General features: G+C 42.6%; 1 protein-coding gene across 1 annotated transcript; it reads left to right on the forward strand.

The window, feature by feature from the left end:
- Positions 1-1,747: 1,747 nt before the first annotated feature.
- LOC137156296 (claudin-34-like) lies at positions 1,748-2,404 on the forward strand. Its single transcript, XM_067553025.1, has one exon. The coding sequence runs from the start codon at positions 1,748-1,750 to the stop codon at positions 2,402-2,404; it is 657 nt and encodes a 218-aa protein (XP_067409126.1).
- Positions 2,405-12,345: the final 9,941 nt, after the last annotated feature.

Raw genomic sequence — 12,345 nt, forward strand, 5'->3', positions numbered from 1 at the left:
CAACCCAAGTCAGCAGTGATTAAACATTAGTTTGGGCTATCTGGTGATCTTTGTGAAATGAAATACAGTGATCTATGTTCTATTCCTTGATGTCCCTATTATAAAACCCACCATTTCTGTGGATATTAATTGGCACCCTTGCCAGTTAATCCTGGGCATTCTGAGAAGAGAGGCCAAGCATTAAATGTATATAGATATTGAGATTTCTCATTCCTTTGCGTGGATCATCTGGTTCCGAACCAGAGCACAATGGTGAGGTAGTGTGGAGCATTACTGCAATGCTGGTGCCCTCTATGAGCAAACATGATTTTTAGGATTGCCCATCTGGCCCCTTCCTGAGACTCAATTATTTTCAAAAAATGATTAAGAACAATAGAACACAGAACATATGGGACTTTCTGACATTGGATGTAATTCAGTAGCTAAAAATTGCTGCTTGATCAGAGAATGCCTATACTATGGGGGTTGCTGTAGCTGGGCTGGAAACCTCACTCACATTAGAAAGCCCCTGTTTCACTCATTCATAACCTTCTAAAAAATATTCCTTGTTGCTAGAAACTTTCAGGCTTGACCTAAGTCCCAAAATGATTTCTTGGAGGGTGCAAAGGAAGACATGGGAAGAAAATCCATTTTTGAGAGGGAAAATATACATTTTTTTTGCCAACTGCTTGTAAGAGTATAGGATATATGAAAGATGACCCAGGGGTGTAAGGCACCTCACCACCACTTGCCCTTAGTGTGAGGCAGCCTGGCCTGTGCATGCTGTGGCTCAGCTTCCTGAATCCACCAGTCTCTGGCAGCACAAGTACTACCTTTCACCCCTCCGCAGACCTCACTTTCTCTGTATGGGCAGCGGAAGGCACACAGCAATCCCCAGATCCTCACCTGCCGTGTTCAGCCCCTCTTATATTGAAGAGTCACAAAATTACCAGGCCTGCTGTTCCCAAAGGAACAGAACACGCCAGCTTGTAAAATTCAGCTCGGAATGTTGGCAGCCCATTGTAAATCAGACAATACTCGAGATCCATGTCAACAGATAGATGAATAAACATCTCTTCTCTGACAGAAAACCTGTTTTTCATCTTTGCAGGTGACCAATACCTTATAGACTTTAAGAACATATTTTCAGTATATATGCATAACTCCATACTTATTATTTGTACATACATTTCACAATGACATCAATGACCTGTGTGACACCAGCTTTTAATTGAAACCTCACAAGACATTCTTTGGTGATCCAGAACTTATATATCAGAATCAGGAGATTCCTGTAGCCTCTCAGCTTTGTCAGCATTAACAGGTTCTTGGGTCACAATGAGAATAAAATATGAAATACTGAGTTCAAGCAGCAATGATGCTAACACCCTGAGGAAAGAGATGAAACTTCTATTCTTTGTTCATGAAGTTCAAATACAGGTCTGATCCTGCAACTCCATAAGCAAAGGGTTGCATATGTGAACAGCTCCATTGGTATAAATTAATAAACTAATGGACATGTGTATGTAAGTGCCTGCAGGATCAGGGCCAAAGACTGCAAAACTCATCAATGAGAGACTTTTCCCCACTATAAGAAAATGTATTGTAATAATTAATAATTATATATTGGGTTTCTTTTCACTGAAAATGAATGGTAAAATAATAATAATCAGTTAATTAATTAATATATTGGGTTTCTTTTCAGTGCTCCTTTGATGATCTTCTTGGCTAATTTGCTTGCATGAGGACTGATGAAGATCTCGAAACAATGTCCTCTCTGTCTAAAAGAGTTACCCTCCAGCTAATTGGCTTTTCTTTGGGCTCTCTTGGCTGGATTTTATCCTGTATTACAATAAGGCATGCAGAGTGGAGGCTGTGGCTTGTGGATAATACCACCATCTTCTCGTCTGGTGTTGCCCAGGTGGGAATCTGGAAAATCTGTTTTCCCCCAAACTTAAAAATCTCCAGTGATTATGGCATAGTGTGCTGTCATGAATTCAATTTCAATGAAAAGTTCTTCCCCCTGGAAATGTTTCTTGCCCAAATCCTCCTGCTCATTGCCTCTTTCTTGGGAGGATTAGGAATATTTTTCACTTTCTTACCACCATGGCACTTTTATATGGGAACAATTCGCAAAACTCAGGCTATCTGCTTGTCTCTAGCTGGTGGGATCTTGTATATAATTGCAGGTCTCTGTGTCTTAGTCCCAGTGAGCTGGAATTTCTATTCAGTAGCAAACAATAGCAGCATTCCCTTTCCTCTTTCTTTCCACCTGCCCTCTGTCCCAGTAGCACAGAAAATTGGCATTGCTATTCCTATGGGGATCATATCTGGCCTCATGTTGCTAATAAGTGGAATCTTGTTCCTCTGTATCAGATCTCCTGTGACATCAATTAGAGTAAACCCTATGAACCCAAGATCATAACTATCAATCTAAAGAGAGAGAGAACATTTCAGAAAATGTTTTATGGAAAATCTTTGGCCCATACTCCTGTCTTTAAGTGTAGTAGCAATGTATAAATAAAGTTGATGGTTAGTGCTTACAAAAATAAAACAGTGACTCCTATTCATTGCCAAATATTTTCCAAAGATTTGTCAGTGATGTCAACAGCTGTTTCACTCTACCACTGATAAATGTTTGTATCTTCTCTGTGTATGTAAACTTCAGTCATCTACTAAAATGTTTTAAAAACAGGCATTCAAATGATCACTGTTAATATGTTCATTTAATGGAGTTATGTAAGTAAGCACCTGACACTAACACATTTTGAGACTGAGCCCTGGTCAACACTTACCTGGAGATTCGGCGGCGGTCGACGGGAGTTACGCAAACTACACAGAGTAGCTTGTGTAACTCACGTCGACTACTCTGCTTCCCTTCTGCATGCTGTCTTCACTGCACTGCGCTGACGGGAACAGTGTTCCTGTTGACGCAGCGCTACACTACTTGAGGGGATGGATTTACTCACTTGACTTCCTGATTGATTGAGCGTGTCTACACTGACTGCTCAATCGATCCAGAAAGATAGATCTGGCAGCGGCGACTTTGCTGCCGTCAGTATAGACATACCCTATATCTTATACAAATACAAATTCCTGGTGTGCTTGTTCTCATCATCATCATCATCATCAATTTTGTATTGGTATTTATACAACATCATTGGTGTGGATGGTATTTTAAAGACAAACAAAATGATAGTGTGGCAAGAAAATGGTTTACAACAGTGAAAGATCATGAAATGTGCTTAAAATAATGTCCATATATTAACCTTCATTTTGTATGGATTTTTTTAAAACAAAAGTTAGGATGGTGTGTGTCCAAAGTGAAGGTTGAGGTTGCAGATTCAGTGATAGAAAGTTAGCTGGATGGTGGGTCTTTAGAATGGTTTTGAAGAGTGAGGGTGTACATACTGAATCAGAAAATATATTGTAGACATAGAAGATTGCATGGAACAAGGCACAGACTCATTTGTGGAAAAAGAAAATTAAATTATCTCTCAGGAATTTGTGTGTCATCTAGAAGTATTTATAAATAGCCTCACTAACTGTCATTGATATAAGGTAGCAGGAATTCTTATACTTACACCTTGTCCACACCCAAACTTGCACGGGTTTATTTAAAGGTGTATTTTAAAACTGATTTAGTTAATTCAGTGCAAGTTTATGTGTAGACATGTCCATAGTTAAATTCCACTTATATATTACTAAAATGTTACCAAATGAGGTTGTATAGTATTGTCTGTGACAGAGGTTTTACTAACTGCCCTACTTTGTATATAGTAGATACTTCTGGGCCTGATTGTCATTTACACTAAAGCCCTTGTGTAAATGGGCTACATTGGGCCTCTTTTTTTACATTTGGCACTTGTCTCTTTGGCAGTGTAAGATGCCTTAGTGTAAATAGGAATCAGGCCTTTCTCTTTTTCATATTATTGTTGGTTGGGTTAAATCTTGTTGTTATGGGTTGGGTACAACCCCTACCTTTCATTCAGGTTCAATGTAAAGAGATAACGGAATAGCAGTCTCCAAATCCAAAACACAGATACAGGTCTCTTCCCAACACAAAAGCAAATGCAAGGCTGCCTAGAAATCTGAATTACCAGGCCAGAGGGGTTTGCTGGATATGATTTGACTAGATGTGTGTGTATTTGTGTCTGTAAGAGAAAACAGGACTGTAGCAAGAGGGTGTGGCCTCCCTCTGAGACTGACAGGGAGGAATGCCCCAGAGGGCGGCCCAGGGAAGCCACGCCCACAACTCCAGAAGCGGAGGTGTGGGACCAGGAAGTATAAAGGGCAGGCCTTACGGCTCAGTCAGGGGAGAGCTGCCAGAGGAGAAAGACATTTCTCCCCCAGTGCTGGGATGCCCCACCACTGTTAGGGTCCTGGGCTGGGACACGGTGGAGTTGGGAGGGCCCGCATCCCCCTCCACTCTTCCCACACCACCCCTGGGGTGACCGCCCCTAGGCTGGTGAAGCCTCAATAGGCCGTAGCTGGCTCGCTTTGCCTGCCCTGCTCTGCCTGAGGACTGAGGGCAGTAGACTCCTTCGCTTGCCCTGCCCTGACTGAGGGCATGGGCAATAGATTACATCGAGAGCTCCCCCACACAGATGCGAGAGGGGGCGTGCGCTCCCTCCGAGACTGACAGGGAGGGGCAGGCCACCAAAGTAGCTTACTTTAAGCAATCTTTGGGTTTCTCGCTTAAAGACTGGGTGTATTTTTCCCCAGTTGTGGCCTATGGGTTTTTTCTGCTTTCTCTGGGCTTTTAAAAAAAGTGTCTTGGACCATGCCCCACCCACCACACCCAGTGTGATGATGCATATTCTGCCGCCATGTCCAGCATGATGATGAAAACCCCACACCTTCATCCAGTGTGATGCCACAAAAATGCAAACCCTACCCTCATGCCCAGTGTGCTGATTGAAACCCTTCTCCAGGGCCAGCATGATGACGCAAACCCCATCTCCACTCCCAGTGTGATGACACAAACCCCATCTCCATGCCCCATGTGATGACCTAAAGACGCAGCCCTCCTCCCTCAAACACACACCCAGCATGGTGACAAAGATGCAAACTGTGCCCACATGCACTGCGTGATGACACAAGCCCTGCCCCCATGTTTCATTCTAACCCTGTCCCTTGTGGTTTTGGGTGGCTTTTTTAGAGAAGTCTTGCTTGTTTCTTTGACATTTTCTGGCAACCCACAGCGCACAAGGAGAGACAGATAACTTGGACAAGCACAGTGTGTGACCTAGGGTTGCCAACCCTCCAGAATTATCCTGGAGTCTCCAGGAATTAAAGATTAATCTTTAATTAAAGATTATGTCATGTGATGAAACCTCCAGGAATACATCCAATTAAAACTGGGGAGAAGCCTAGAGAAAGGGCTTATCGGTCTGGGCTTGGGGTTGTAAGCAAAGAAACTATTTTTTTGGTTCCTCCTGGATTCAGGGACACAGGATGTTGCATGTTCTTTGTAAATGAACATGACAATATCAAAGAAAGACCTTTGAAAGACCAAAGAAGGACTCAGAGGCACCACGTTCCCTGGAGGGACTGTTATTCATTGCACGAAGTGGAACAGGGGATGCAGGGAGTTAGGCTTGAAGCAATTTGGACAGAGAAGTCCACAGGGTTTAATAAAATTGCACTTGTTCAACTTAATCTGCACTGAGCTTCACTCTTTGCTAATAAAACACAGTGGCTGCGCCTGAGCTGTTGAGTTCTCTGCAGTGCAGTGGCTGGCAGCATGAGCATGGAACTTGATCTGAAGCCCTCCAGATCCCTGGATTTTGCAGACACAAACCTAGCCAGTGATGGACCTGGTGGAAGGAAAAGTTCCAGATATCCACAGACCTGGCCATGCATGAGGCCAGCAACAGCAGGAAAGTAAAGCTGTTATTTTACCTTATTGGTAAAAAGAGATTTGCAGCACTCTGAAGCTCTCCACTGCTCCAAGCCGCACAGCAATCTTAGAAATCCTGGGGATCTATTGCTCCGCAAAGCAGAACAAAACTGTACAGCAATACAAGTTTTTCACTAGAGACCAATCCAAAGAGGCGGGGATAGACCCCTATGTTACTGCCTTATGCCCATTGGCTGCCACATGCAATTTTGGGGACTTGACAGGACAGGACAGTCCGTGGCACTTCGAATCATCATCTGTGGGAGTAGCTGCTCTGGGAATTCAATCTCACATCAGACAGATGCTTAAATATGGGGCATGCTGCAGAAGTCTCAAGAGAAAGGATGAAAGCACTATGAAGGCTCAATGCCCCCAGAAGTATGTGCAGTAAGACAACAGCAAATGAGAGGAGGTGGCCATGCTCATAGTGAGATGCATTTATCGTGGGAGACAACATGAGTGGGTAAAGGAGAAGTGTCCAGCACTAGGACAGCATTTTTAAGGTAAATTGTACTATGCTACCAGTGTAGGCAAGAACAGACGCTCTCAGAAAGATTCAGTCAGACTTGCACAAGAGGGTAATGGCACATCAGACAGTAGTGATGACATCATGACTTGAGTCTGCGAGCGTATCAGGTTCAGGCTGTCAGGACAGAAATGCAATAGTGGACAGTACTGATTGCTCTGCATGCAATAATGTTAACAGGGAAATGTCCTGTGTGATTTCAGGTGTCTCGTGGGGCCTCCTGCATTGTGATTCCTTGGGGTGAATTGGATTCAAACACACCCATTACAAATAGCAGTCACAATCTAATAAAATACAATGAAATCACAGTGAGGCCCGTAGAAAAATGTGACTTCATAGTAACTAACATGAAAAACAACAGGAGGTGCTAACTGAAGTTTGTGATGGTGGATGGTAAGCATCACAGAGCCCTCTTGGGGAACACAGCCATGGATCAACATCAGAATTGTATAACTGTAGTGCAAGAAGCAAAAGAAGGGGTCCCATGTACAATGAAGACAATTTTAAAAGCATGTTGGGGATGTTTCAAAGGCAACCGGAGTCTCGAAGGAAACTATGACTGGATGTAGACCCCAGAGTAGAATCTGTGTGCTTATCTCTAAGGAAAATTCTAGTGGCACTACATAATTCAGAACACAAGATGTTTGAAAGTCTGCAGAGCAGGGATATCATAGCATCTGTAGAGCTCAGTGCAGCCTGGGTAAGCAGCATGATGGTGGTAAAGAAGCCATCAGGCAAATTATGCATCTGCATAGACCCAAAGCCACTGAACCAAGTATTGAAAAGATGCTACTATCCTCTGCCCACAACTGATGACATCTTGCCAAAACTCTACAAAGCCAGAATCATTATGGCCTGTGATGTAAGGAATGGGTTTTGGCAGATAAGCCTGGATAAAGAATCCAACATGCTAACAACCGTTGCAGCACCATTTAGTCACGACAGCTGGCTGCGCCTGCCAGTGGGAATAAGCCCAGCAGTAGAGGTGTTCCAGAGGAGACTCACCCAAGCACTGGAAGGAATTCTTGGGGGGAAAATAACTGCTGATGATATCCTCATTGTAGGGAAAGTGAGTAAGGATATAGAAGCTGAATGAGACCATGACAGAAAACTACAAGCTTTTTTACAGCAATGCAGGGACAACTTAAAACTTAATCCAGAAAAAATGTGACTCAAACAGCATAGGGTGAGACAGTGCACATCTGCTCACAGCAGAGGGACTAAAAGCAGACCCCCAACAGGAGCACGGCAGTCAGAGACCTGCCCACTGCACTTGTTGTGAAAGAGGCACAGTGCTTCATAGGAATGATACATTTTCTATCCAAGTTTTGTCCACACCTGGCTGCAGCAGTGGAACCCATACACCACTTTACAAGGCGGGATGTTGAGTGGGACTGGGCAGGTGGCCAACAGCAGCCACTTAACATGCTGAAACAAAGGAAAAATGGATGCCCCTGTCCTGAAATACTACTAGCCAGAGGAGCCATTGACACTCCAGAATGATATATCGGAGAAAGGATTGGGTGTAGCTCTTTCGCAGGAGCTCTTGTGACAGCAGAACCCTGTCAGATTGAACAGGAGTAAGCCCAAATAGAAAAAGAGCTTCTGGCTGTGGTACTTGGAGTGGAGAAAATCCATCAGTACAACTATGGCCACCCAGTAATAGTGCAATAGTGCATAGACCCGTAGAGCCAATCAGGGCAAAGCCCCTTCTTAGTGCTCCAAAGAGATTGCAACCCATGTTGATGTTCAGTGTTACCAGGTAGAGATCAGATATTGTCCAGGACAATTACTGGTGTTAGCAGAGATGTTGAGCAGGGCATATATACCCACTGTTAGTGAGCTGAGAGAAGGACATCAGGACATTGAATACATTAACGTGCTGCACTATGACCCAGTTGCAACTGCAAAGCTGATGGAAATCAAAAGGTATGTCTACACTGCAAGTAGACACCCGCAGTTGGCTGATGCCAGCTGACTCACGCTCTTGGATCTCAGGCTAATGGGGCTGTGTAATTGTGGTGTAGAAGTTTGGGCTCAGGTTGGAACCCAGGCTCTAGGACCCTGTGAGGTGGGAGGGTCCCCAAACATGAACTTCTACACCACAATTACACAGCCCGTTAGCCTGAGCCCCGCGAGCCTAAGGCAGCTGGCACACACCAGCCACGAGTTATAAATTGCAGGGTAGACTGACCCAAAGAGGCTATGAAAAGGGACATCCAACTACGGGCAGTCAACGGCGTGATCTTAGCACAGTGGCAAGAAGACAAAAGCCAAGTACCAGTCAGGGCAGAACCATATTTTCAAACTAAAGATGAGCTTAATGTGTAGAATGAAATCATATTTTGAAGACAGAGGGAAGTAATCCCCATCTCGTTATTATGGATGACATGCCTCACACCTAGGCATTGACCGCTGCCTTACACACACAAGAGTATGTTACAAAACTCTGCTCCTTGATAAAAGGGTGTGACACCTGTCAGTCTTGTGATAACCATTAGTAAAAAGAAATTCTGTCATCCCATGAGCTGCCCACCCAAACATGGGAAAAGGTGGAAGCAGATTTATTTACTACTAATGAAAAGCAATGCTTGATTAAGTGAACTACTATTCAATTTTTGGGAGGTTGATGCCCTGCCTGACACAAGAAGAAAATCAGTGGTTAGCTAACAAGGCCCATTTTGTGAGATATGGCATTCCAGACACTGTATTCACTGACAGCAGACCCCAATTTGCCTTGGAAGAATTCAAGGAATTTGCATGCAAATGGAAGTTTGACCACCACACCTCCTCCTTCTCAACATACCCACAGAGTAATAGTAAGGCGGTATTAGCTGTGAAAACAACTAAGAGTCTTACATTAGGCTATTTCTTTTGGTTCAGACCCTTTGTTAGTATATTTGGCACACAGGAATACCCCATCACAGGCATGCCGAAACAGTACATCGCAGTTGCTGATGGGGCAAAGGCCCAAAACCTACTACTAATAAGAGATTGTTGCAGCCAGAAGGATGGAAATACTACTGAGAGAAGATGACCAATAATCAGAAAAAACAGGTGCTAGACTATGAAAAGTTAGCCAAGGACTTACCAGCCCTGGAGACAGGCACTCCTATGGGGATCCAGCCATTAGAGAGACACCAGAAAAAGTGGACTGGAGGGGTGCAGTGGAAGCCAGGTCAGACAAGGTGATGAAGTAAGAGGGACAACTGATCCAAAGGAATAGGGGGTCTTATGAACCAGCAGACACAACACACAGAGAGAGCCTACGGAGAAATAGAGATAATCACAGAACAGAAAGACAAAGAACCATCTGGAGACCAACCCCACAGTGATGGAAGAAATTCCATAGAAATATAGTTTGTTAGCTTCAGTGATAGTGATAGGGAGACAGAGATAGGTCACTCATGGTGTAGTCACCCTGTTAAGGAGACCAAACTATCTCAAAGACTATGTACCCACTGAGTCTGTGCTAAAGATCAGACACCAACTTGGCTATGTGTCTGGCTGAAGGGACATGGGGTGTAAGGCCTGGGTATCAATGATTTGTTTTAATATTTATATTAACATGTTTGTAAAATAGGGAAGATATATCATGATCAGTGATATTAGAGTCAGAGGGCTCACGTTCCCTGGAGGGACTGCTATTAAGGGGACATGGGAAAATAGGAATGTGAGGAGCTAGGCTGCAAGGAATTTGGTCACATGGACAGAACAGTGCACAGAGTTCAGTAGAGATTCACCTGTTCAATTTAACCTGCATTCAACTTCACTCTTTGCCAATGAAACAGTCACAAGAATGAAATGCCTGCACACAGCATAGAAACTTTATAAAAACACCATAATAGAGGTTCAAACTATATGTATACCCCCAAATTTAAAAAAAAAAAGTAAGTGGACCAAAAAACCTCACAGCAGAGTAAAAGATGTGGTTAGAGAAAAAAATACATTTTTTAACGATTGAAAGTCAAATCCTATTGAGGAAAATAGTAAGGAATGTGATCTCTATCAAGTCAAGTGTACAGGTATAATTAAGCAGGCCAAAAAAAGAATTTGAAGAGCAACTAGCAAAAGACACAAAAACTAACAGGAAACATTTTTTAAGTACAGCAGAAGCAAGAAGCCGGCTTAACAATCGGAGGGGCCACTGGATGATCAAGGTACTAGAGGAGCACTCAAGGAAGACAAGGCTGTTGCAGAGAAAATACATGAAATTTTTTGCATTGGTTTTCACTGTAGAAGGTGCGAGGGAGATTTCCACACCTGAGCCTTTCTTTTTAGGTCACAAATCTCAGGAATTGCCCTAGATTGTGGTATCAATAAAGGAGGTTTTGGAACAAATTGATAAATTAAATAGTACTGAGTCACCAGCACTAGATGGTATCCACTCAAGAGTTCTGAAGAAACGAAAATACAAAATTGCAGAACTACTAACTGTGATATGTAACCTCCATTGCTTAAATCAGCCTCTGTACCAGATGACTAGTGGATAGCTAATGTGACACCAATTTTTAAAAAAACCTCCAGAGGTGATCCTGGCAATTACAGGCCCTTCAGCTTAATTTCAGTACCAGGCACATTGGTTGAAACTATAGTAAAGAACGGAATTATCAGCCACGTGGATGAACACCATATGTTGGGGAAGAGTCAAAGCAGTTCTTGTAAAGGGAAATGATGTCTTGCCAGTCTATTAGAATTCTCTGAGGATGTCAACAAACATGTGGACAAGAGTGATCCAGTAGATATAGTGTGCTTGGAATTTCAGAAAGCCTTTGGCAAGGTCCCTTATCAAAGGCTCTTAAGCAAAGTAAAGAGTCATGGGCTAAGAGGGATGGTCCTCTCATGGATCAGTAACTGGTTAAAAAATAGAAAACAAAGGATAGGAATAAATGGTTAGTTTTCACAGTGGAGAGAGGTATATAATAGGGTCTCCCAAGAATCTGTACTGCGACCAATGTTGTTTAACATATTCATAAATGACTTGGAAAAAGATGTTTACAGTGAGATGGCAGATGATACAAAGTTCTCAAGATAATTAAGTCCAAAGCAGACTCTGAAGAGTTACAAAGGGATCTCAAAACTGGGTGACTGGGCAACAAAATGGCAGAAGAAATTCAGTGTTGATAAATGCAAAGTAATGCACATTGGAAACAAAATTCTAAGTATAAAAACAAAATTGTGGGTCTAATTAGCTGTTACGATAATTAAGTCCAAAGCAGACTCTGAAGAGTTACAAAAAGATCTCAAAACTGGGTGACTGGGCAACAAAATGGCAGAAGAAATTCAGTGTTGATAAATCCAAAGTAATGCACATTGGAAACAAAATTCCAAGTATAAAAACAAAATTGTGGGTCTAATTAGCTGTTACGTTCCAAGAAAAAGATCTTTGAGTCATTATGGATTGTTCTCTGAAAACGTCTGCTTAAAGCACAGCAGCAGTCGTAAAAAATAACAGAATATTAGGAACCATTAGGAAAGGGATAGATAAGACAGAAAATATCATGATGTCACTATATAAATCCATGGTACGCCCACACATTGAATACTGCATACAGTTCTGGTCACCTCATCTCAAAAAAGATATATTAGAACTGGAAAAAGTACAGAGAAGAGCAACAAAAATGATTAGGGTATAGAACAGCTTCCATAGGAGGCGAGATTAAAAAGACTGGGACTGTTCAGTGTGGAAAAGCAACAACTAAGTGGGGCTATGATAGAAGTCTATAAAATCATGAATGGTGAAATATGAGTAAATGAATAACAAAGTATTTTTACCCCTTCACATAACACAAGAATCAGGGGTCACTTGAAGAAGTTAATAGGCAGGAGGCTTAAAACAAACATAAGGAAATACTCCTTAGCAAATCACATAATCAAACTGTGGAACTCATTACCAGAGGATGTTGTGAAGGCCAAAAGTATAACTGGGTTCAAAAAA

Source organism: Emydura macquarii, unplaced genomic scaffold (assembly GCF_026122565.2).
Source record: "Emydura macquarii macquarii isolate MOO-44397 ecotype Brisbane River unplaced genomic scaffold, CSIRO-AGI_Emac_v2 contig_1424, whole genome shotgun sequence".
Taxonomy (NCBI): domain Eukaryota; kingdom Metazoa; phylum Chordata; order Testudines; family Chelidae; genus Emydura; species Emydura macquarii.